Source organism: Arachis hypogaea, chromosome 16, assembly GCF_003086295.3.
Source record: "Arachis hypogaea cultivar Tifrunner chromosome 16, arahy.Tifrunner.gnm2.J5K5, whole genome shotgun sequence".
NCBI lineage: Eukaryota > Viridiplantae > Streptophyta > Magnoliopsida > Fabales > Fabaceae > Arachis > Arachis hypogaea.
Window position 1 is genome coordinate 17,577,028 of NC_092051.1, and position 26,823 is coordinate 17,603,850.

General features: G+C 35.9%; 3 protein-coding genes across 3 annotated transcripts; 1 reads left to right on the forward strand and 2 right to left on the reverse strand.

The window, feature by feature from the left end:
* Positions 1-10,541: 10,541 nt before the first annotated feature.
* LOC112758155 (uncharacterized GPI-anchored protein At5g19250) lies at positions 10,542-11,512 on the reverse strand. Its single transcript, XM_025806750.2, has 2 exons — positions 11,354-11,512; positions 10,542-11,245 (listed from the first exon to the last, which is right to left on the reverse strand). The coding sequence occupies exons 1-2, from the start codon at positions 11,427-11,429 to the stop codon at positions 10,719-10,721; spliced, it is 603 nt and encodes a 200-aa protein (XP_025662535.1). The 5' UTR covers positions 11,430-11,512; the 3' UTR covers positions 10,542-10,718.
* Positions 11,513-11,872: 360 nt separating this feature from the next.
* Positions 11,873-13,311, forward strand: LOC112758154 (NADPH-dependent aldehyde reductase 1, chloroplastic). Its single transcript, XM_025806749.2, has 4 exons — positions 11,873-12,032; positions 12,117-12,493; positions 12,556-12,914; positions 13,020-13,311. The coding sequence occupies exons 1-4, from the start codon at positions 11,931-11,933 to the stop codon at positions 13,040-13,042; spliced, it is 861 nt and encodes a 286-aa protein (XP_025662534.1). The 5' UTR covers positions 11,873-11,930; the 3' UTR covers positions 13,043-13,311.
* A 139-nt stretch (positions 13,312-13,450) lies between these two features.
* LOC112756760 (mevalonate kinase-like) lies at positions 13,451-15,551 on the reverse strand. Its single transcript, XM_029293810.2, has 4 exons — positions 15,528-15,551; positions 15,258-15,477; positions 14,018-14,404; positions 13,451-13,687 (listed from the first exon to the last, which is right to left on the reverse strand). The coding sequence occupies exons 1-4, from the start codon at positions 15,549-15,551 to the stop codon at positions 13,590-13,592; spliced, it is 729 nt and encodes a 242-aa protein (XP_029149643.1). The 3' UTR covers positions 13,451-13,589.
* Positions 15,552-26,823: the final 11,272 nt, after the last annotated feature.

Below are 26,823 nucleotides of genomic sequence, written 5' to 3' on the forward strand. Positions count from 1 at the left end.
TTACCCTTAGCCATTCTAGGGTAACCCGTTCAACTTTCAATGGTGTCCTGGATAAGATTCGGGGTAGACTAACAAGTTGAAAAGGGAGTTTACTCAATCGGGCTGGTAGACTTTGCTTGGTTAATTCTATTGCAATCGCTATTCCCATGTACTAGATGCAAGTCTCTATTTTTTCTAAAGGAATCATTAGCAAATTGGAGTCTATGATGAAAAATTTTCTTTGGAAAGGACAAGTTGATAGAAGAAGATTGAATCTTGTTAGTTGGAAGGTTCTAGTTGATGACAAGTCATCTTAGTCTAGTTTCACTAGCCTTTTTCTTTTGTTTTCAATTGAATTATGCACTTTCTTGAGCCACAAGCAAGCCAATTGGGTAGATTTTCATGTTTTCTTTGATTTAATCAACCATAGATGAATTAATGCAATTTCATGAGGATTTATGCTATAATTGCCACATATTATGAAAGAATGACAATCTCATGATTTTGAGCATAGCTTTGATGTGTTTGGTTGATTGATGATAGGTGAGGAAAGCTTGGAGAAAGGATGAAGCAAGAAGGAATGGCTAGGAGCAAGAGAGAACAAAAAGTTTGAGCAAAAGTTTGCCTCAAACTTTAGCTCAAACTTTCGGATAAGTGAAAACACACCAGGGAACAAAAAGCTTGAGCAAAAGTTTGCCTCAAACTTTAGCTCAAACTTTTGGGAGAAAAGCTTGAGCCAACGTTTGCCTCAAACTTTTTAGCAAACGTTGGCATCACAAATCAATACCCTGGAGGACAAAAGTTTGCGCCAACGTTTGCCTCAAACTTTTTTGGCAAACATTGGCGCCAACAGCAACACACCCTGGAGACAAAAAGTTTGCGCCAACGTTTGCCTCAAACTTTTTGGCAAACGTTGGCGCCATGAGTGTGCACAAAGGGGCCAACGTTTGAGCAAAAGTTTGACCCCAAAATTTAGCTCAAACGTTGGTAGCAGCAAGAATGGGGCAGCTGGTGTAAAAAGTTTGAGTAAAAGTTTGCCTCAAACTTTTACTCAAACTTTTACTCAAGCTTTTATAATTCCCAACCCGGTTCACTTCGGTTCTCTCTCCAACTCCAAGAGCAATCAACCAAGGCCTCTATCAACCCAATTCCATCAAGAGCAAAGGCCCAATACAAAGCTTGAAGACCATTTGAAGAAAGTGTATAAATAGCTTAGGATTTAAGTTTTAAGGGAGCTTTTTCTTTTAGTTTTCATAGAGAGTTTTCGGAGAGCTTTTGGTGTTGAGTGATTTTGAGTTTCTAAGTCTCGGGGAAGGAGAATTGAATTCCCTTCCTCTTAGTTTTCTTGCTTTCAATTCCAATTACATTTGCTTGGATCTTGGGTTGGAGAATTGAAGAAATTCTGTTTCAATCTCATCCTGAGATCTCTCTGTTTACTTACTGCACAATTGAATTTCAGTTTCTGTTAATTGCTTCTTCTTCTACTTTCTCTGCAATTTACATTTCCTTTGCAATTGCTCTTGTTGGATCTAGGAAGGCATTGAGATCTAGACTTGGTTATCTAGTCTCTTGAGTCCTGAGATCTGGATTTCCATTTTCAATTTCTCTGTTTACTGCTTTTCGAGCTCTTTTATATTTCTGTTTTAGATCCAATTCAACCCAAGGCATCTTCTACTCTTCTGTGTGTTGAATTTTACTTTTCCTTGTTTAATTTCTGCAAATCCAATTCCCAATTCCCTTTACAATTCAAGCCATTTACATTTCTTGCACTTTAAGATTCTGCAATTTACATTTCTTGCATTCTAAGTTTCTGCCATTTAATTTCTTGCTCTTTAAGATTTAGCATTTTACATTTCAGTTCTCTTTAATTTCATGCAAATTACTCATCCCCTTTATTTTCCATGCAATTTAAATTCTGCAAATCATAAATCTCTCAACCAAATCTTGATTCGCTTGACTAAATCAACCACTAAACTAAAATTGCTCAATCCTTCAATCCCTGTGGGATCGACCTCACTCCCGTGAGTTATTATTACTTGATGCGACCCGGTGCACTTGCCGGTGAGTTTTGTGTTGGATCGTTTTCCGCACATCAAGTTTTTGGCGCCATTGCCGGGGATTGATTAGATTGACAATGATTAAGTGAAGTGGAGATCAAGATCAAGCACTTTTTCTTTTCTGTTTCTTTAACTTTTGACTAACACGCTAACTGTTTGAATTTTTGCCTAAGCTAACTAATATTTCACTTCAGCCATGGATTGAAGTGTTATTGCTTTTCTGGTATTGTGTGATTCTTGTGTTTTGCTTGTATGTCAGATACAAGAAGAGAGATCCCTACCTTTCATGAAACTGACGAAAGAATCCTCCGAAGGCTAAGAAGAGAAGCAAGAGAAAAAAATGTTGCTGGAGAGGAAGAATCAGATGAAGAATATCATGAATTGGAGGAACACTCAACAAATCCAACAAATCCACCAGTGAGAATGGCCAACAACAATGGTCAACCCCAGAGGAGAGTCTTGGCTTCATATACATTTGCTAATCCAAGGCATTGTGGGAGTAGCATCCTTACCCCAAATGTCGATGCAAATAACTTTGAATTGAAGCCCCAACTCATCACCTTGGTGCAGAACAACTGTTCTTATGGAGGAGGCCCCTTGGAAGATCTAAACCAGCACCTATCCACCTTCCTGAGGATATGTAACACAGTGAAGACCAATGGTGTACATCCTGACAGTTACAAATTATTGTTGTTTCCATTTTTCCTGAGGGACAAAGCTACTCAATGGTTGGAGTCATTTCCAAGAGAAAGCATCAACAATTGGGAGGATCTAGTGAAAAAGTTCTTAGCAAAGTTTTATCCTCCTCAAAGGATCATCAGGCTCAAAACGGAGGTTCAAACATTTACTCAGATGGATGGAGAGTCATTGTATGAAGCATGGGAGAGATACAAAGCTTTACTCAGGAAGTGTCCACCAGAGATGTTTAATGAATGGGATAAACTCCAAAATTTCTATGAAGGACTGACAATGAAAGCTCAAGAGGCACTTGACTATTCAGCAGGAGGCTCAATGCAACTCATGAAGACAGCTGAAGAAGCTCAGAACCTCATTGACATGGTGGCTAACAACCAATATTTCTTTGGCCATCAGAGACAACGCCAACCATCACTAAGGAAAGGAGTGTTAGAAATGGAAGGGGTTGACACCCTCCTAGCTCAAAACAAGATAATGCAGGAGCAGATTCAACAACAATTTGAGCAGATGGCTAAAAAGATTGATAGCTTGCAAGTTGCAGTAGTGAATACAAGCCAACCATCAACCAAATGGGGGCAAAATGAAGAAAACCAAGAAGATCAGCAGCAGGAACAACCTCAATATGTGCACAACCAAGGTTCAGGCCAAAATGAGGTTTATGGTGACACCTACAATCCATCCTGGAAGAACCATCCAAATCTCAGATGGGGAGATAACCACACTCAAAACCAACAACCATGGCAAAGGAATTCAAACCAAAACAACTCAAGAAGCAACCAGAACAACAACCAGCAAAACATAACCCACAATCCATATAGAAAACCCCAAAATGACCACCCAAATTCCAGCTATTATCCACCCAATAATTCAGTCACTAACCAAAACAACCATCATCCACCTTCCACATCCACATTCCACCCACAAAACAACCCCACAAATAGTTCAAACAACTTCCAGCAACAACCATCTCACTTTACACAACCACAACTAAATCCAGACTCCCAAAGAATCTCTAGTCTAGAGAAAATGGTGGAGAAACTCATAAAAAATCAAGAGATGGCAAGACAAGATCAGGAAGCAGCACGGAAGGATCAAGCCATAACAAGTAAAAATCTTGAGAGGCATATGGAACAAATGGCTAAACGAATTGCAGAGATGAATGAGAAGCAATCAAATGTATCCCCTAGTGCCACTCAAGACCACTCAAGGGACAAAGGAAAAGCTACAAAGTGGGAGGAGTGCAAAGCAATTATAGTGGAAAGTGAGAAGAAAGCCATCAATCAGGAAGAACACAACAAACAAGTTCCACAAGAAGAGACAGAAGAGAGAAGTGAAGAGGATAGAAAGACCAAGAATGCAAAAAGCTCAAAGAGAGATAAGGACATCCCTGAAACACAACTACAAGAAAAGAAGGAAGGGATGAAGCCATATATCCCCAAACTTTCATATCCTCAAAGATTCAAAAAAGAAAACGAGGATAAGCAATACTCAAAGTTCCTGAACATATTCAAGACACTCAGCATCAATATTCCTTTCTTAGAAGCACTTGAACAGATGCCATTATATGCCAAATTTATGAAAGAAGTGCTAACAAAGAAAAGACCCTTGAAGGAAGGACAGATTATTGAAATGACAATGGAGTGTAGTGCTATTCTCCAAAGAGGTCTACCAGAGAAGAAGGATGATCCTGGAAGGTTTTATATACCCTGTACCATAGGAAACATAACTATTGAGAAATCATTCTGTGACCTTGGTGCAAGTATAAACTTGATGCCTCTATCTCTTATGAGGAAGCTTAAAATTTTTGAGCTGAAACCTACTCGAATAACTCTTCAAATGGCTGACAAGTCCATTCAACAAGCACTTGGAGTTGTAGAGAATGTGCTGGTAAAAGTGGGAAAATTTCTTCTCCCAGTTGATTTTGTCATCCTGGATATGGAGGAAGACCCTAACACCCCCATCATCCTAGGGAGGCCTTTTCTTGCTACGGGCAGAGCACTGATAGATGTTGAAAAAGGGGAATTATTGCTGAGAGTGCATGATGAGCACCTAGCATTCCATGTTTTTAAAACCCCACATGAGCCCACTCAAGAAAAAGAGTGTACGGAGGATAAGGCCAGAGATCAAAGTTTGAAGGAGGTAGTCAATGAGTTAGCTCCAAGACTTCCAAATCCATGCTTGAAAGAAGTAGAGATGGTGCAACAGACCAAAGAAATCAAGGAGGAACTAGATCCAAAACCTCCATATGAGAAATTCAACATCTCAGATAAGGAACCACCAAGGCAGGGAGTATCTTTTGAGAAAGAAAAGAAGAAGAGGCCAAGAGGGTGGAGAAACAAGAAGATCCCTACTGAAGGCTTTTCACCAGGGGATAAAGTAGTGTTAAACACCCAACCAATGAAGGTGTCCCCACAATCATCTGAATACTACACTGTGAACCGGGTCCTTTCACTTGAACACCTAGAGATCATCAAAAAGGAGACCGGAAGGAAGTTCACAGTAAGAGGAGAAAAGCTGAGGCACTATGCTTTTCAGCCTCCATGATCAAAGAACGAGATGTCAAGCTAGTGACAATAAAGAAGCGCTTGTTGGGAGGCAACCCAACCTGAGGTAGTTTTCTTTTCATAGCTGTTTCAATAAAAAGGTTGAGTAGTTTTGTCTATATTGCAAGGATCTAAGTTTGGTGTTGCACACCAAAACAATTTAAGGGAGAATGAAGGATTCTAAGTTTGGTGTTCCACCAAAATCTCATTTAAAAGCATACTCTCACCTCTTGCATAATGATAGCTCCAAGCAATCAGACAAATTATTCAACCAGTTAATTACTTCTTAGTTTGGTTCCATAACCTTTAGCAAGGCCAAAAGAATTTATAAATATACAACCTGTTGCATTAGAGACAGTGGCAAGGAATTAAGTTTGGTGTTCCCACACCAAATTGAATCCAAAAAGCCACACTCAATTCATGCATACTAACCAGTCACCTAAGGGCTTGAGAAGCAAGCAACTTTTGAGAATTGTGCAGGGAACGAACCACCATTTGAAGACATTATGCATCATGACTCAAAGGGGCACAACAGAAGGAAGAACAAAAGAACTGCAAACCAATAGGTTGTATTTATACTTAACTTTTGCTGTTGAGAAATGCTTTGATTTATGTCTTGCTAAAGTGTTCATCTAGTTCAAGTAGATTCAATTTTCTTTTGCAATAAGTAAGCTAGTCCAAGTGTGTGCTTGTATGTTTACTTTCACTTAACTAACTGCATGCTTTGTCCCCTACATCTTTAATTCAATAAAAAGAAATGTTTGAATGTGAAGTAAGATAGTTCTCTGTTAGATAGAAGTACAATAAAAGTAAGTGGTGGTATGTATGTGTGATTGTATGATAGCTCACTTTTAGTGAATAAGAGAACTAGGATGTCTCCTTCTAAGTAGAAAGTGGCCTACTGTCTATGAATCTCAATCAAATAAAAATCCTTGGTTAAAAAGAAAAACAAACAGAGAAAAGAAAAGGCCAAAAATTGGCAATAGAATAAAAGAAAAAAAGAAGTAAAGCTAGACACCAATAGCTTGAACCTTAGAATATATGCCTGTGGTGTCTTTGTACTAGGATCTGCTTGGATTATTAAGTTCTTTGGAGTGCATCAACACTCGGTGACTTGGGTTAACTAACCCGGGATCATCAGCTGAAAGTCCACTATCAAGAGCAACCTAACTACAAGGCATTTAGTAACCCAAAGAGGTGCTGGGCATCAATGTTCTAAGAAGGAATGTGAGCCAAGTGTCTATAGTGAATAATGTGTCAAGTATAAAGAAAGAAAAGAACTTGTTACACATGACACTGAACTAAAGCTTAGAGAAAAAAATAATTGTCAAGAACAAAGGAATAATGAGAGGCCATAGCAGTGTGTTACTTGATGCTTGAAGGAGACTTTCTAAGCCTAAAAGTCAATAAGAAGTGAGTGTTTACATATCCACATAAAACCCCATGAACTACCAATAATACTCTGCTAGCATGAACATCATCTTCCATTTCATTCTTTCTTCTCAATAATTCATTTCTTGCTTGGGGACAAGCAAGCTTTAAGTTTGGTGTTGTGATGACAAGTCATCTTAGCCTAGTTTCACTAGCCTTTTTCTTTTGTTTTCAATTGAATTATGCACTTTCTTGAGCCACAAGCAAGCCAATTGGGTAGATTTTCATGTTTCCTTTTATTTAATCAACCATAGATGAATTAATGCAATTTCATGAGGATTTATGCTATAATTGCCACATATTATGAAAGAATGACAATCTCATGATTTTGAGCATAGCTTTGATGTGTTTGGTTGATTGATGATAGGTGAGGAAAGCTTGGAGAAAGGATGAAGCAAGAAGGAATGGCTAGGAGCAAGAGAGAACAAAAAGTTTGAGCAAAAGTTTGCCTCAAACTTTAGCTCAAACTTTCGGATAAGTGAAAACACACCAGGGAACAAAAAGCTTGAGCAAAAGTTTGCCTCAAACTTTAGCTCAAACTTTTGGGAGAAAAGCTTGAGCCAACGTTTGCCTCAAACTTTTTGGCAAACGTTAGCATCATAAATCAATACCCTGGAGGACAAAAGTTTGCGCCAACGTTTGCCTCAAACTTTTTTGGCAAACGTTGGCGCCATCAGCAACACACCCTGGAGACAAAAAGTTTGCGCCAACGTTTGCCTCAAACTTTTTGGCAAACGTTGGCGCCATGAGTGTGCACAAAGGGGCCAACGTTTGAGCAAAAGTTTGACCCCAAACTTTAGCTCAAACGTTGGTAGCAGCAAGAATGGGGCAGCTGGTGTAAAAAGTTTGAGTAAAAGTTTGCCTCAAACTTTTACTCAAACTTTTACTCAAGCTTTTATAATTCCCAACCCGGTTCACTTCGGTTCTCTCTCCAACTCCAAGAGCAATCAACCAAGGCCTCTATCAACCCAATTCCATCAAGAGCAAAGGTCCAATACAAAGCTTGAAGACCATTTGAAGAAAGTGTATAAATAGCTTAGGATTTAAGTTTTAAGGGAGCTTTTTCTTTTAGTTTTCATAGAGAGTTTTCGGAGAGCTTTTGGTGTTGAGTGATTTTGAGTTTCTAAGTCTCGGGGAAGGAGAATTGAATTCCCTTCCTCTTAGTTTTCTTGCTTTCAATTCCAATTACATTTGCTTGGATCTTGGGTTGGAGAATTGAAGAAATTCTGTTTCAATCTCATCCTGAGATCTCTCTGTTTACTTACTGCACAATTGAATTTCAGTTTCTGTTAATTGCTTCTTCTTCTACTTTCTCTGCAATTTACATTTCCTTTGCAATTGCTCTTGTTGGATCTAGGAAGGCATTGAGATCTAGACTTGGTTATCTAGTCTCTTGAGTCCTGAGATCTGGATTTCCATTTTCAATTTCTCTGTTTACTGCTTTTCGAGCTCTTTTATATTTCTGTTTTAGATCCAATTCAACCCAAGGCATCTTCTACTCTTCTGTGTGTTGAATTTTACTTTTCCTTGTTTAATTTCTGCAAATCCAATTCCCAATTCCCTTTACAATTCAAGCCATTTACATTTCTTGCACTTTAAGATTCTGCAATTTACATTTCTTGCATTCTAAGTTTCTGCCATTTAATTTCTTGCTCTTTAAGATTTAGCATTTTACATTTCAGTTCTCTTTAATTTCATGCAAATTACTCATCCCCTTTATTTTCCATGCAATTTAAATTCTGCAAATCATAAATCTCTCAACCAAATCTTGATTCGCTTGACTAAATCAACCACTAAACTAAAATTGCTCAATCCTTCAATCCCTGTGGGATCGACCTCACTCCCGTGAGTTATTATTACTTGATGCGACCCGGTGCACTTGCCGGTGAGTTTTGTGTTGGATCGTTTTCCGCACATCACTAGTTACTCCAAAAAAACATGGAAGTTTGGGGATTAGAGATTCTTATTGTGTGAGTATTGCGCTTCTTGAGAAGTTAGTTTGGACTTTTTTCCAGCAGCCAAACAAGTTATGGTTCAAATTATTGGATGCCAATTACCGATCATCTTTATATGACTGTTTCGATTGTCCTAAGAACAAGGGCTCTCCCATTTGGAGGAGTCTTTGCAAGGCTTAGGAAGTGTTAAAGGATGGGTTTGTTTGGTGTATTGGGAATTTAAACCAGAATTTTTGGTTTTCTAACTGGAGGAAAGAAGGGCAGTTATCTAATGAGATGGATTATGTTCACATCTCTGATTCGAACCTCCGGATACAGGATATCTGGTCAGTTGGTAGGTGGCATTTGGATACTCTTTATTCTCCTTTATCTCAAAATCTGAAAGGTAATATTCTTTCTTACAATCCAGATGTGCAAACAGGTCCGGAAGTGGGTTGGTATTGGTCAAGGTCTGCTGCCAAAGTTTATGACTCACGCAATGGTTACTTGTGGTTATGTAAGTAGCTGTTTGGTTAGGAGGAGCGGGAGAATTGACTTTGGCTTTGGCGCCAGCTTGTTCCGAAAAAGCACAAATTTTTTGCTTGACTGTGTCTTAAGGAGGCCCTTCCTACTGCAAGTTTTCGCTTCAGAAGAGGGATGTCATCATCGGATAGGTGTCCAAGATGTCTTTCTAGTTATGAATCAGTTTTACATGTATTCGAGATTGTCCAAAAGCTCAGCTTGTATGACATAAATTGGATATTTCTTGTCATCCTCTGGATTTGAAGAACTGGTTCTTGTATCATAGCAGAGAGCATTCGTTCAGGTTCTTTTCGGGACTTTGGTGGATATGACGAGTAAGGAATAATAACATCTTTAATCCTCATGAGACTTGGCTTCCGGAAAAAGTGATTTGTCTGGCATTAGTTTTAGAAAAGGAGCTTAGAAATGTTTTTGAATTACAACATATGTCCCTTCCTTCTATTCTAAATGGATTTTGGAATTTCCCATCCATTAGTACTTTCAAGATTAATTGTGATGCTAGTTATTCTGGTTCTAGTGACAGTGTTGGTTTTGCTTGCGTTATTAGAGATTGTAATGGGAGTTGGCAGATAGGATATTTGGGAATGATTGAGAATAATAGCATTCTTCAAGAGGAATTGTTTACTATTTGGAGAGGATATCTTAGCCTGAAAAGTAGGTCAACGAGATGTTATTTGTGAGACGGATTGTGTGGAAGCGTTTCATCTTTTACTAATCACCAAGATGGTTCTGGATTTATTGGTCTGTTGGTGCTCAAAATAAAGAATATCATGCATTGAAATTGGCATATAGACTTTCGTTTGATTATGAAAGATACAAAGAAAATGACAAACACCGTAGCAAAGATAGCGATGAATTTACAACTTCATCATGTAAAGCTTCCTTTTCCTTGGAAAGAGTTTAAAAATAGTCTTAAACGTTATTCTATTTAAAGAGTTTCTTTGTTTTTCTTGTTTTTTTGTTAGTTTATTTAAATCACCAAAAAAAACAAAAAAATGTAAGCACTTCTCCCAAAAAAGGAGTGAAAAAGAGGGAGATTGTATCACAACTTTGTATGACCCTCTATACTTGTTTGTCTAAAAAACATCTATTTGATTGACCATAAGCATGCTCAATTGTTTAAGCATCGACTCTAGACGTATAACTAAGCATACGTATGACTTCCAATTAGAAGTTCAACCATCAATAATCGTTCCTAAAAAAAATAATCGAGTTTCAAATAATGCAATGGCTATACATTTCCACAATTGTCTAATCAGGATAAACCTTCAAGGATCCATGTAAAATATTATCATTGTTGGTATGCAGTGCATATAAATCAAATTCTCTTAACCATATTAATTAATTAATCAAGTATCTAAAATCAAACTACACATCTTAATTAACAGAAAATTAAATCCGCGAGTCCAAATCAAGTTTACATTACATACAGCAAATCCAAATTACACCTTGGAATAAACTCTAACTAATGAAAGCCCAAAAGAAACAGAAAGCATTGAATCTAATTAACTAAAGCTAATACATACTATTAATTACTACAAGAGAAGAAAAAGCAAAGCGAAGAACATCAAGTCCATGGAAACGGCATGATTAATGAGGACAGAAGTAGTTGCAGCAGCATGAGAAGCAGAGAAGGTGCCAGAGGAAGTGTTGGTGGTGAGAACAAGAACCATCCAATCATCCTCAGAACCAAGACCAACCCCAGTGAACCTGGAATTGTTGAGAAACCGTGCGTAGCGATCAGAATGCGTGTAATTAGAGAGCACAACGGTGGGTTCCAATTTGGACACACAAACTGGTAGAATCACACCGTCTGTGGTGGTGTTAATGTCAATGTCACATTTGTCTACGTGTTTTTGGAGGTTTGGAATGTTTGCGCTGGAGGCAGCACCAGTTCTTGTTGACGGGTAGAACTGGTTCACGTTCTCGCATGGCTCGTCCTCTATTTCTTCAGCGATCTCATCAGCTAAACAATTTGCCTTTTTAACTTTGTTCAGTGTTGGAAGATTCTGAGTTTGCCTGAAGCTATTGATTCCCTTCAGAACACTCTCCTCCTCCTTATCTGATTCATCAAATAATAGTTATTAGTTATTTTCATGCATAATTTGTAAACAGATATAAATTCATGTAAAAAGAACCAACTACTTTGTAATTAAATCTATTAAAGTACCGCTAGAGTGTGCAGGAGTAGAAAGGAGTAGAAGATTTGGAAGAAGGAACAGTAGACCAAGTTTGATTGAGGCCATGGTGTGTTCTTCTCTCTGTTTTGGTAAACAAAACTAGTAGTGTTGATGAAGAACAAGTACATTGGAGTTAGAAGAAATGGATCGGAAAAGAACTAGAGACTTTGTTACTGACAAGTGTTAAATGACTTTTCTTCCACGTGGCTTCCATGCAAAGCAAGCTATGTTCTAGAGTTTAATTAGTAACATTTAGTAATTAGTAATACAATGACAGTTGTTAATTAATAGAAAAAATTTCACTTGCACTAAGTGGAAGGAAGACATCTAGAAGTTAAACACCACCGATGAAAACCAAACTTAATTTCACGTGGCCACTGCATGAGATGATTTGGACACGTCAACACAATCCTACTCCCACTTCTCGCCACGTGGCATCATCAAACAACATCTGTATTCATCACCGTCACACTTGCTGTGCTGGATCATCATCAACACCAACTACATTACATATGCAATGCAACATGACACACACAACACAATCAGTGAATCCTTCGTCGTCAGAAAATGGCTTCCCAGAAGCAACACACACAACCAGGGAAAGAACATGTCATGGATCCAACACCCCAGTTCACTTCCCCTGACTACCAACCATCAAATAAACTTCAAGTACTAATCAAAATTTTATTTTGTAAATTCATCATCAGTTTGCTTGGCTCTTGTATTAGATTGATATAAGTAATGATGTTTCAGGGTAAGATAGCAGTAATAACGGGTGGCGACTCCGGAATAGGAAGAGCTGTATGCAACTTGTTTGCATTGGAGGGTGCCACCGTGGCCTTCACCTACGTGAAGGGCCACGAAGACAAGGACGCGAAGGACACCCTTGAGATGATCAACAGGGCCAAGACTCAGGATGCCATGGACCCCAAGGCCATAGCTGCTGACTTAGGCTATGATGAGAACTGCAAGAAGGTCATCGAAGAGGTGGTCAACGCTTATGGCAGAATTGACATCTTGGTCAACAATGCTGCTGAGCAGTACGAGAATATAACTATTGAGGAGATTGACGATCCAAGGCTTGAAAGGGTTTTCCGCACTAACATCTTCTCATACTTCTTTATGACCAGGTACTGACTATAACTGCAATAATTTTAGATTCGTGCACGCGAATGACCTCGTGTATTTGTAGGCATGCACTGAAGCACATGAAGGAAGGAAGCTGCATCATCAACACCACGTCTATAAATGCATACAAGGGGCACCCTACCCTGGTGGACTACACTGCAACCAAGGGGGCCATTGTGGCCTTTACAAGAGCACTCTCAATGCAGATTCTGAGCAAGGGAATTCGTGTCAATGGCGTCGCCCCCGGACCCATCTGGACACCTTTGATACCAGCTTCTTTCGGTGAAGAAAAGATTGCTCAGTTTGGTTCTGATGTGCCAATGAAGAGAGCTGGTCAGCCTATTGAGGTGGCTCCCTCTTATGTTTTCCTTGCCTGCAATCATTGCTCCTCTTACATAAGCGGCCAAGTCCTCCACCCCAACGGTCAATAATTCTATAATAGTTTATATTTTACACTATACTCTTAATCAGGCTTATGTTAGTATGGGCTTTTTATCTAACAGTTCTTATGATTTTGGCATTTTTCAGGTGGTGCCATTGTCAACGGTTGAAGAATGATGAAAATTCACAAGTGATAACCAAGTTCGATATGGTTCTTGTCTATGTAAGAATGCAAAGAGCAGTCAATACCTCAGTACCGTGTGAATAAATATATGTACACAGCAGCTTCTCTCTGCTTTTTCCTTTTGTTCTTTCTATTGGAAACCTAAGAAAATACCTAGTACTTTTGATAAACTATAGTGCAAGTGTGTAACACTACCACTAATAATAATATTGATCATCAATATGAAAGATGAACAAATAGTTTCGTGTTGAAGAACTTCGTGCTCACCGATTTCAGTCGCAAAAAGAACTATTCCGAGTGTTTCATTCGTTATCCGACAAATATAACGTTTTCCTATAAATTACATGTATAATTAATCTTGCAAAATGATGTACTATTCCGTTTCGAGATTGAATTGGAGAATGTTTAAACTCAATTGAGACACAAAAGAATGAAATATTTTTCCTGCTATTTATTTTGAAGATCAATCACCGATGTCCATATTTTTTCGAGGGAAGAAAAAAATTACAAAAAAAAATTAGAGAGGAAAAAGATCAAGATGACACTTCAAAGTTGATCTCAACACCTTTACCACCAATTTCGGCAGTGAAACACTGGAACCCGCACGACTCCAGTTCAGCAATTACTGCAGCTGATAACACTGATTAAAAGCATGTCAAGGAAAAGATACATAACTCAGATTTAAGAAGGTATGTAATATCATGTTGGATTGAGAGAGGTAGAAGACATGGCTTCTGCAAGTAATATTGGTAAAGAAGACAAGATAAAATGAATAATGATGCAGAGAATCTTCCTGAAAATAATGCAGTTCTTATCATGCTTGTGTGTTGGACATATAACTTCGGGTTTATATAATAGAAGTATAGATATAACAGAAAACGAGAAGATAAAAACAGAAATATAATGGAAAACCTTAAAACGACAATTGAATCAGAATCAGGATCAGGAATAAAGAGGATACATGTTGGAAGAAGTGTGAGAACACAGCCACCACCACCAGCTCCGGTTAATTTGGAAACCAACTTGTACTTCAATGTAGTTCTAAGAACAGTTTCTATTGTGGCATGACTGACCACCACAGATTGGAGCAGACCTTGGTTCATTTCCATTAGTTCCTGTATCTTCTCTTCTTTCTCAGTTACAGAGAGAGCATCATCTGATTCCAGTGACTGCAAAATCAAGGTCAATTCCTTGCTGATAGAATCAACAGCACTGAACATCCTCTCTGAAACACCAGCCACCAATGCTTTTGTGTTCCTTCCTACTTTGGTGTTAGTTATGAGCATTTTCAGTGACACGTTTGCCTTCATGTGTGTCATGTTACCAGACTTAAAGCTTATGATGTTACCTGATAATAATAGCAAAACCCAAGTAACTTCAGCATTCAAAGGCAACAACTTTTACTTAAGTTTGAGAACTTTTAAGACAGCAATATTTGATGTATATATGCATATATGATCCTATACAGTACGCATGTGTGAAGAAAATGAAGTGTTTACATCGTAGCCGATATCTTATTTTTCTATGGATTTCAAACAAAAACGCTTAAAATGTCTTTTTTTTAAGACCTTAATTTAACATATATAATCGATTAAATTGTGTTATTTTTGTTAAAATTAGACTAGACAAATCGATTTGACCAAAAAATCGGTGGACCAAACTTTGAACTAATCTAAATTAATATTTTTTTTTATAAAAAATGATTACAATACCCTTATTATAAAAATGACTAAAATATTCCTATTATATATATATATATATATATATATATATATATATATATATATAATAGAAATATTTTAGTCATTTCTTATAATAGGGGTATTGTAGTTATTTTTTATAAAAAATATTACTTTATACTAACTTAAAGTTTGATTTTACCGATTTTTTAGCCAAACTAATTTGTTCAATCTAATTTTGACAAAAATAATCCGATTTAATCGATTAGATGTATTAAATTTTAATTGTTAAAAAATATCTCCCAAAAAAATATTTTAGGTGTCTTTTATGACTTTTACGTGAGTGGCTCCCTTTCTCTATTCACTTGCAAGCCTTTTTTCTGGTATGTCAGTGTGTGTTTCATTATGTGTGATTGTAGCATACCATTTTAGAGTATACAAACCTTCAAAATGCAGAAACACATGTTCCAATTGGTGTTAAAACCCATAGGAATTTCACTTTCTGACAAAGCGATGGCTCACCATATGCGCTTATAGAGTTGTCAATTCCAGAGGGCTTTCCATGGATGATCTTCTCGCCTTCAAAAGCCCATTTATTTACCAAATCAAGTTGCTTCTCCTGAAAAGACTGCCATCCTTGTTGTTTCAAATCCACAGAAACAAAATCAGAGCAGGCGAGCAGGGCTGTCACAGCCCAAAATGAACCATGACCGGCGTTCAGTTTCCTAGTAAGTCTATTAGACTCAAATATAAATTAAATAAGAAAGTTACAAATATTTTAAAGAAATTTACAGTTTCCAAAATGAATAATTTCATATTTTTAATAAAAGGTAAAATAAATAGATATGGATGGATCTTGCCTGTGACATATGGAGCATATGACGTCTAAGAACTCAACAAAAATGAAGTACCAATTGCAGATCATTACTCTTGAATAGAAGGCTCACACATTCAAGTATTTGTTCCTGAAAAATATTTTTAGAAAAACGGAATGAGTTTTGCAACCCAGTGACTAGACAATACATCTATAATCCACATGAGACCATATAAACATTATCATAAAAATAATTTTAGTTAGAAAATAATAATTTATATGAATATGTGAATCAATAAGGGAGTTCTCATACAGAAATAAAATCAAATAGTCCACACTTAGGCGGCTCCACCTCTAAGGGTAGCCCTTTCCTCTCGTGTGTCCGTACGGAATAACAGATCTAACGTGTGGCCTACACGTTAGGCTAGCAACGCCCCTGCTAGCTGAGGTCTGAGCCAGATGCATCTAGGTTAACGTCATAACCGCCGTTAACTACGGTTTTCTAATACGAGTCTCCCAAACCAATTCAAAACATATAATTTCAAATACAACAAATCTTTGATCTTTCAAATATATAAGGTATCGAATCAAATCAAATCAGATAATATTTTCTCATCCGAATCATATTCAATCATATTTTCTCAATCTTAAGGCATTTCAAATATATTCACAATTCCAAAATAAGTGAGTACCAACCCAATTTCAATACTTCAAAAATACATATTCAAATAAAACCAAATGTTTTAAGATAATATAAACTTTTATTTTCAAACATACATATAGTCTCATAAAAATATATAGTCTCATGTGCATATTAAAATGAGCTTCACAAGGATAAATATTTAGTTCTAATAAATCAATTAGTAAAACTAATTTAAAATCATTTGATAATAATTTTTGTGAGTATAACTAAGTTTAAAGTTCTGTATATCAAAATAATTATAGATGTAAAATCAAACCATTATAAATGTAAAGCCTACTCACAACATGGTCCTAAGGGACCGAAGATATCGAACCCGGAGTGCCAGAATCCAAGGTGAGGAGGATTGAAGTAAAATGAAATAGATGAGCACAGAATTTGGATCGAGACGGTGGCAGCAACTTCCACGGCTACATCGCAGATGAAATCATAACATCAACAGCTCCAACCGTTCCATGATAGCACTAATACCAGTACTCAAGATAATTTCCAGCAGAAACGCAACAAAAGTAGGGCGATAGTACTAAAACAGAGATATATTATCGCAATTAAAACCAGAGCATGTGAGAAAAGAAGAAAATATAGCAGAGTAAAGGTGGAAGCGTTACAGTTTCATACATGGAGTCAGAACAGGGGAAAAATTGTGCTGATTTAGAGACAAGAATGAAGGGGGTGTAGGGCTGAGCAAGATCACAACAGGGATGGAGACGGTTCATTAGTAGTGACGTCGGTGATGCTCCCCTGACGACGAGCTCCGTTGATGGCAATAGCAGACGCGACGATGGTGAACGGCTCCTCCATCGCGACTCTTTCTTCCTCCCTTCACTGGCCGACTCAAACTCTCCCTCTTCATTCAGCAATGACGGTGACCCCCAACAGAGATGGCGGCGGTTGAAGCTTAGCGGCGACGGAGACAAGGCGCGGCGGCTGTAGCAGTTCGACGGCGGCGAGGCAGAACGGTGGCAGTCCTTCTTCTGTGTCTCCTCTCTCGCACTCGTCCCTCCTCTCGGACGCACCTTTCTAGGTTCTGGCCTCTGATGGCGACGCAACTGCAGCGAGCTGGACGCGGCTGGCGGCGACGCGACGGGACACGAACAGCATGCTCCAAGTCGGCGGTGATGAGGTGCGACTCTCTCTCTCTCCTCGCATGTTGGCTCGGCGTGGACAGCTCCCGCCTTCCTCCTCCATTCTCTTCTGGCAGTCTCCCCTTTTCTCTCTTTCCTTTTTCTTTCTTTCTTTTTTCCGTCAGAGTCTGGGTGTGCGTGCTGTGAGGAAGAGGGTGTGAGGGGAGTGAGAGTGTGTGCGGTAGTGAGAGATGAGTGAGTGTGTTAGAAGAGGGTTAGGGTTTGGTTTGAAAAAAGAGGAACAAGGGGTATTGTAGGGATTTTACATTCTACCATCCTTATAAAAATTTTCGTCCTCGAAAATTGATATAATCTTCAAAACTTTACATGCTTTTAGCACTTTACCGAACATGAGAAATGAGCATAATGAGGTGCAAAAGTTACAAGATAGGATCCTGATAAAATGATGTCATTGGCGTTTCCCTACTCTCGTTCCCTTGAAAACTCAGATATACATAGCCCTCTTCACGTCGTTCGTCAATCTTTTCTAAATACAATCTTGGTTCTGTAGTACATATCCATGGTAGCAACCAGTCTTATGTCAAGTGTTCGAATTTCAACTTTCTGAACTTCCGCATCGGTAGCTGTGTCCTAAAGAACTAACGTATCGCTTGCTATATCTGAGAATCGCACGTGACATTGAAACAAACACGAGTTTGCTTAAAAGGATTCTAAACTTAGGCAGAAAGGAGCAAACATCACGATGGTGTTCGCAAGAATTCGGGGAGATGCGTAGGATCGCAACTAAACAAGGATATACAAAAACAGTGAAGCATGCCAAAAAGAGAATCAATCGCATCTTAGTAAGAAAATCTGAATCAAGAAACTTCGATAGAACAATAAAAGAAAAGATGGTGTATGAAGTCAAAATAAGTTTATGTTGGATCAAAGAAGTACGAAGTTCACAAGAGATGGCCACTAAAATCAACGGTAATATTCACAAAGATTTAGGAGAATGACTAGGAACACAATTATATAACACACAATCTTTTAGAATCAAAGAAGAGGAAGAACATACAAGGCCTAAAAATTTTATAATATTTATCGAGCAAAATAAGAACACTAGGACAAATGAAGTTAAAGAAAACAATAAGAAGCAACAACACTATAGGTAAGGAAAGCTAAACAGCAACAAATATACAACGTAAATAAAATACCCACAACAATTATAAATCCAAATCCCAAGCAACAAGACAAAGACAATAATAGAGGGACAAAGCAAAACAAAAAATAGAAGATTTGACCGCACCTTTTAGAAAGACAATTGTACAGTTATGAAAATTAAAAACAGTAATTGTCACAAAAATTAACATCCTCATTTTCTCTTATCTAGAATTCTTTGACAAAGGCCATTTGAAATAATTATTGCCATAACCTTGAATATTAAGTATACTAGAATAAAATTTAATAGCTTTTGACTATAAATAAAAGATAAATAACGTAAAATATAATGAGAAAATGTAAGCAATCATCTCATTATTCCCAAGGCCAAAATTCACCTATACATTTAATTCATTTTTGTTATTATTGTAAAATAAAGTTAAATGATTCCCTATAATCATGTAGCTAAACTTAGTATGAAGTTACAAATAAATTCACATATAAAATAATAATAATAATAAAACTAAAATTTAAAATATTAGCAATTAACACACTAGGATCAATTATAATAACTACTTTCTTCTTTCTTTTTTTTTTTGGTCTAAATCTCCAATTATGAATTTGCTCTTAACATAATCAAAGCACATAGCAAAAGAATTTCAGAAAATTAGTATGAAATCAGATTTTTTGTAAAGATAAAATACAAAAAAAAAATCATATTCATAAATATATATACTTTATCTTTGTTTGTTTTTTTTTTTTTTTTTAGATAAATGGAAAACACACATGCAAGTATGACTATGGTTATAGAAAAAGGTTGACTATTTCTTTTTTGTGAAAAGGAGAACAACAACTATAAACTATAAATTACCAATTGTAAACCAGTCATTATGCATACACGGATGCACATATTTTATATCGACAAATATCTATATCTGCTTTGCAGTAGTTTTCAACCGATATTAATGGCTCTTAAAATTTTAATATGCATAAGAATAAATAAAATAAAAATAGGAGCATATAATCATCAATGGTTGGAGGAAGATGTGAAATCCTTGTAAAAGAAATTTTTTCAAAAGAAAAAGGAAAGGAAAAGCTTAAAGTAATGGTGAGGTTTTATGTATAAAATAATAAAATACATTCTGATAGAAATCAAAACGCCAAATGCTGAAATACTTTAACAACTTCGCAAAGAGTCAAGAATTATAATAATTAAATACTTAAATGAGTGCAAAGCAAGAGAACAGAGCTTCCATAATCGTGACAAAAAAGCTAATGATTAAGATGTAAAGCAAGAAAATATTCAAGTAAATACTCCATAATACTAATAATAAAATTAGCAATAACTTCGTTACAAGAGAAAAGACTTTCAAATTACTAATCATTCAATAAAAAAATCCTAACTTGTTGAAAAATTTACCACAATAGTCTATATATATTATGATTGTCCTAATAAAATCTCAAGTTGTTTTGAATATTGATTCCCACTTATAAGTTTAAAAGCAACAAAGTTCACAAAAATCCTATATTATCACATTAAAATAAATAATATATTTTCAATCCGAGTAAAAATTTAATTTAAAGTATTATTATATAGCTCAAGTAAGTACATAATTTTACTTACACTATTTTATTCCACAAACCTAATCAAATGTAATTCATGAAACATCAAGTTTCGTTGAGAAATCTGATAATTTTAAAACTAGAGTTATTAAGGGGTACATAATAAGAAAGCATGGTTTATAATAATTAGTTGAATATAATAAAGAAAAAAAAATTCGTATAAGTAATTTATTTTGCTTTAAGAAATTAGATATCTAGTCTTTTTATCAAAAATTGTCAACAATTCTTTCCAATCTCTAAGATCTACTTCCAAATATCACAAAGGCACTACAAATTAAATCAAGAAAATCAGTCTCCCTAAACCTTTGAGAATAAGAACAATAGTTGAAAATAAGGAAATTTTTAGAAAAGCAAGGGTTAAGAAAATTCTCAGGTTTCAGATCATACTCAACAGCAAAATTCATCTTATAATCACCAACCAAAAGGCAAGCGTTCACAATCTTTCTCTCAACTTATCAAGCAGGAAATAGTTCCGTTACAAAAAGTCATATTCAGCAACAAAGAACCATAATGGAAACAGATCATCAATTAGAAAAACAAAACTAAACTTCTAGATCGAAAAACCAGCTAACTTATCACCCAAATAATTCACTACACTTAAGCAAAGAAAATCAACAATCGAACAATCAACAATAACACTCTATTCATATGTTGCATCACATAGTCCTTCTTGAGCAATTAAATAGCTGTTTTCAAAATTATTGATTTGAAAAAAGAATCAAAAGCTAATCAAAATTATGTTAGCTTCAAAAATCATCAACATAAGAAGGAAAATCTCAATATCGCTTATCAAATCCAGAACAAAGCATCTCGATCAGAAACTCAGCAAATTCATGCAATCCACAAATCCAAATACAATTCTATAAGGAAATCAGATGGTAATTCACAACAAACATAAATCGAATCTTTTAAGTAACTCATGAACTATTGACATTAGGAATCATAGAGAACAACCCAAAGACGAAGAAGATTAAAGCACACATTCACAAAATCGGAGAAAATTAGAACTAGCTAGGAGAGAAATCGCGAACCAGAACCAAAATTGAAACCATTGCAAAAACACATTCGAGAAAATCTACCAAAGGATATGTCAAGATTGGGTACAAAGGACAAGAGTAGTAAGAAGTGGTAGAGGACGCATGCTTTCAATAATCAGAAGACAACAATGACATAGAGGACAAAGAGGACATTCCTATAGGCCTTTGATAGTGCCACAATTTGTACAAATAGGCGCGCTTCTATTTATACAATTGTGATCCTATCATAGGACACTTGCTCCATATTACACAGACTAAACCTAAGCTCTGATACCACTTTGTCACAGCCCAAAATGAACCATGACCGACGCTCAGGGAAACAGTTCCCTAGCAAGCCTATCAGACTCAAATATAAATTAAATAAGAAAGTTACAAATATTTTAAAGAAATTTACAGTTTCCAAAATGAATAATTTCATATTTTTAATAAAAGGTAAAATAAATAGATATGGATGGATCCTGCCTGTGACATATGGAGCATATGACGTCTAAGAACTCAACAAAAATGAAGTACCAATTGCAGATCATTACTCTTGAATAGAAGGCTCACACATTCAAGTATTTGTTCCTGAAAAATATTTTTAGAAAAACGGAATGAGTTTTGCAACCCAGTGACTAGACAATACATCTATAATCCACATGAGACCATATAAACATTATCATAAAAATAATTTTAGTTAGAAAATAATAATTTATATGAATATGTGAATCAATAAGGGAGTTCTCATACAGAAATAAAATCAAATAGTCCACACTTAGGCGGCTCCACCTCTAAGGGTAGCCCTTTCCTCTCGTGTGTCCGTACGGAATAACAGATCTAACGTGTGGCCTACACGTTAGGCTAGCAACGCCCCTGCTAGCTGAGGTCTGAGCCAGATGCATCTAGGTTAACGTCATAACCGCCGTTAACTACGGTTTTCTAATACGAGTCTCCCAAACCAATTCAAAACATATAATTTCAAATACAACAAATCTTTGATCTTTCAAATATATAAGGTATCGAATCAAATCAAATCAGATAATATTTTCTCATCCGAATCATATTCAATCATATTTTCTCAATCTTAAGGCATTTCAAACATATTCACAATTCCAAAATAAGTGAGTACCAACCCAATTTCAATACTTCAAAAATACATATTCAAATAAAACCAAATGTTTTAAGATAATATAAACTTTTATTTTCAAACATACATATAGTCTCATAAAAATATATAGTCTCATGTGCATATTAAAATGAGCTTCACAAGGATAAATATTTAGTTCTAATAAATCAATTAGTAAAACCAATTTAAAATCATTTGATAATAATTTTTGTGAGTATAACTAAGTTTAAAGTTCTGTATATCAAAATAATTATAGATGTAAAATCAAACCATTATAAATGTAAAGCCTACTCACAACATGGTCCTAAGGGACCGAAGATATCGAACCCGGAGTGCCAGAATCCAAGGTGAGGAGGATTGAAGTAAAATGAAATAGATGAGCACAGAATTTGGATCGAGACGGTGGCAGCAACTTCCACGGCTACATCGCAGATGAAATCATAACATCAACAGCTCCAACCGTTCCATGATAGCACTAATACCAGTACTCAAGATAATTTCCAGCAGAAACGCAACAAAAGTAGGGCGATAGTACTAAAACAGAGATATATTATCGCAATTAAAACCAGAGCATGTGAGAAAAGAAGAAAATATAGCAGAGTAAAGGTGGAAGCGTTATAGTTTCATACATGGAGTCAGAACAGGGGAAAAATTGTGCTGATTTAGAGACAAGAATGAAGGGGGTGTAGGGCTGAGCAAGATCACAACAGGGATGGAGACGGTTCATTAGTAGTGACGTCGGTGATGCTCCCCTGACGACGAGCTCCGTTGATGGCAATAGCAGACGCGACGATGGTGAACGGCTCCTCCATCGCGACTCTTTCTTCCTCCCTTCACTGGCCGACTCAAACTCTCCCTCTTCATTCAGCAATGACGGTGACCCCCAACAGAGATGGCGGCGGTTGAAGCTTAGCGGCGACGGAGACAAGGCGCGGCGGCTGTAGCAGTTCGACGGCGGCGAGGCAGAACGGTGGCAGTCCTTCTTCTGTGTCTCCTCTCTCGCACTCGTCCCTCCTCTCGGACGCACCTTTCTAGGTTCTGGCCTCTGATGGCGACGCAACTGCAGCGAGCTGGACGCGGCTGGCGGCGACGCGACGGGACACGAACGGCATGCTCCAAGTCGGCGGTGATGAGGTGCGACTCTCTCTCTCTCCTCGCATGTTGGCTCGGCGTGGACAGCTCCCGCCTTCCTCCTCCATTCTCTTCTGGCAGTCTCCCCTTTTCTCTCTTTCCTTTTTCTTTCTTTCTTTTTTCCGTCAGAGTCTGGGTGTGCGTGCTGTGAGGAAGAGGGTGTGAGGGGAGTGAGAGTGTGTGCGGTAGTGAGAGATGAGTGAGTGTGTTAGAAGAGGGTTAGGGTTTGGTTTGAAAAAAGAGGAACAAGGGGTATTGTAGGGATTTTACATTCTACCATCCTTATAAAAATTTTCGTCCTCGAAAATTGATATAATCTTCAAAACTTTACATGCTTTTAGCACTTTACCGAACATGAGAAATGAGCATAATGAGGTGCAAAAGTTACAAGATAGGATCCTGATAAAATGATGTCATTGGCGTTTCCCTACTCTCGTTCCCTTGAAAACTCAGATATACATAGCCCTCTTCACGTCGTTCGTCAATCTTTTCTAAATACAATCTTGGTTCTGTAGTACATATCCATGGTAGCAACCAGTCTTATGTCAAGTGTTCGAATTTCAACTTTCTGAACTTCCGCATCGGTAGCTGTGTCCTAAAGAACTAACGTATCGCTTGCTATATCTGAGAATCGCACGTGACATTGAAACAAACACGAGTTTGCTTAAAAGGATTCTAAACTTAGGCAGAAAGGAGCAAACATCACGATGGTGTTCGCAAGAATTCGGGGAGATGCGTAGGATCGCAACTAAACAAGGATATACAAAAACAGTGAAGCATGCCAAAAAGAGAATCAATCGCATCTTAGTAAGAAAATCTGAATCAAGAAACTTCGATAGAACAATAAAAGAAAAGATGGTGTATGAAGTCAAAATAAGTTTATGTTGGATCAAAGAAGTACGAAGTTCACAAGAGATGGCCACTAAAATCAACGGTAATATTCACAAAGATTTAGGAGAATGACTAGGAACACAATTATATAACACACAATCTTTTAGAATCAAAGAAGAGGAAGAACATACAAGGCCTAAAAATTTTATAATATTTATCGAGCAAAATAAGAACACTAGGACAAATGAAGTTAAAGAAAACAATAAGAAGCAACAACACTATAGGTAAGGAAAGCTAAACAGCAACAAATATACAACGTAAATAAAATACCCACAACAATTATAAATCCAAATCCCAAGCAACAAGACAAAGACAATAATAGAAGGACAAAGCAAAACAAAAAATAGAAGATTTGACCGCACCTTTTAGAAAGACAATTGTACAGTTATGAAAATTAAAAACAGTAATTGTCACAAAAATTAACATCCTCATTTTCTCTTATCTAGAATTCTTTGACAAAGGCCATTTGAAATAATTATTGCCATAACCTTGAATATTAAGTATACTAGAATAAAATTTAATAGCTTTTGACTATAAATAAAAGATAAATAACGTAAAATATAATGAGAAAATGTAAGCAATCATCTCATTATTCCCAAGGCCAAAATTCACCTATACATTTAATTCATTTTTGTTATTATTGTAAAATAAAGTTAAATGATTCCCTATAATCATGTAGCTAAACTTAGTATGAAGTTACAAATAAATTCACATATAAAATAATAATAATAATAAAACTAAAATTTAAAATATTAGCAATTAACACACTAGGATCAATTATAATAACTACTTTCTTCTTTCTTTTTTTTTTTGGTCTAAATCTCCAATTATGAATTTGCTCTTAACATAATCAAAGCACATAGCAAAAGAATTTCAGAAAATTAGTATGAAATCAGATTTTTTGTAAAGATAAAATACAAAAAAAAAAATCATATTCATAAATATATATACTTTATCTTTGTTTGTTTTTTTTTTTTTTTTAGATAAATGGAAAACACACATGCAAGTATGACTATGGTTATAGAAAAAGGTTGACTATTTCTTTTTTGTGAAAAGGAGAACAACAACTATAAACTATAAATTACCAATTGTAAACCAGTCATTATGCATACACGGATGCACATATTTTATATCGACAAATATCTATATCTGCTTTGCAGTAGTTTTCAACCGATATTAATGGCTCTTAAAATTTTAATATGCATAAGAATAAATAAAATAAAAATAGGAGCATATAATCATCAATGGTTGGAGGAAGATGTGAAATCCTTGTAAAAGAAATTTTTTCAAAAGAAAAAGGAAAGGAAAAGCTTAAAGTAATGGTGAGGTTTTATGTATAAAATAATAAAATACATTCTGATAGAAATCAAAACGCCAAATGCTGAAATACTTTAACAACTTCGCAAAGAGTCAAGAATTATAATAATTAAATACTTAAATGAGTGCAAAGCAAGAGAACAGAGCTTCCATAATCGTGACAAAAAAGCTAATGATTAAGATGTAAAGCAAGAAAATATTCAAGTAAATACTCCATAATACTAATAATAAAATTAGCAATAACTTCGTTACAAGAGAAAAGACTTTCAAATTACTAATCATTCAATAAAAAAATCCTAACTTGTTGAAAAATTTACCACAATAGTCTATATATATTATGATTGTCCTAATAAAATCTCAAGTTGTTTTGAATATTGATTCCCACTTATAAGTTTAAAAGCAACAAAGTTCACAAAAATCCTATATTATCACATTAAAATAAATAATATATTTTCAATCCGAGTAAAAATTTAATTTAAAGTATTATTATATAGCTCAAGTAAGTACATAATTTTACTTACACTATTTTATTCCACAAACCTAATCAAATGTAATTCATGAAACATCAAGTTTCGTTGAGAAATCTGATAATTTTAAAACTAGAGTTATTAAGGGGTACATAATAAGAAAGCATGGTTTATAATAATTAGTTGAATATAATAAAGAAAAAAAATTCGTATAAGTAATTTATTTTGCTTTAAGAAATTAGATATCTAGTCTTTTTATAAAAAATTGTCAACAATTCTTTCCAATCTCTAAGATCTACTTCCAAATATCACAAAGGCACTACAAATTAAATCAAGAAAATCAGTCTCCCTAAACCTCTGAGAATAAGAACAATAGTTGAAAATAAGGAAATTTTTAGAAAAGCAAGGGTTAAGAAAATTCTCAGGTTTCAGATCATACTCAACAGCAAAATTCATCTTATAATCACCAACCAAAAGGCAAGCGTTCACAATCTTTCTCTCAACTTATCAAGCAGGAAATAGTTCCGTTACAAAAAGTCATATTCAGCAACAAAGAACCATAATGGAAACAGATCATCAATTAGAAAAACAAAACTAAACTTCTAGATCGAAAAACCAGCTAACTTATCACCCAAATAATTCACTACACTTAAGCAAAGAAAATCAACAATCGAACAATCAACAATAACACTCTATTCATATGTTGCATCACATAGTCCTTCTTGAGCAATTAAATAGCTGTTTTCAAAATTATTGATTTGAAAAAAGAATCAAAAGC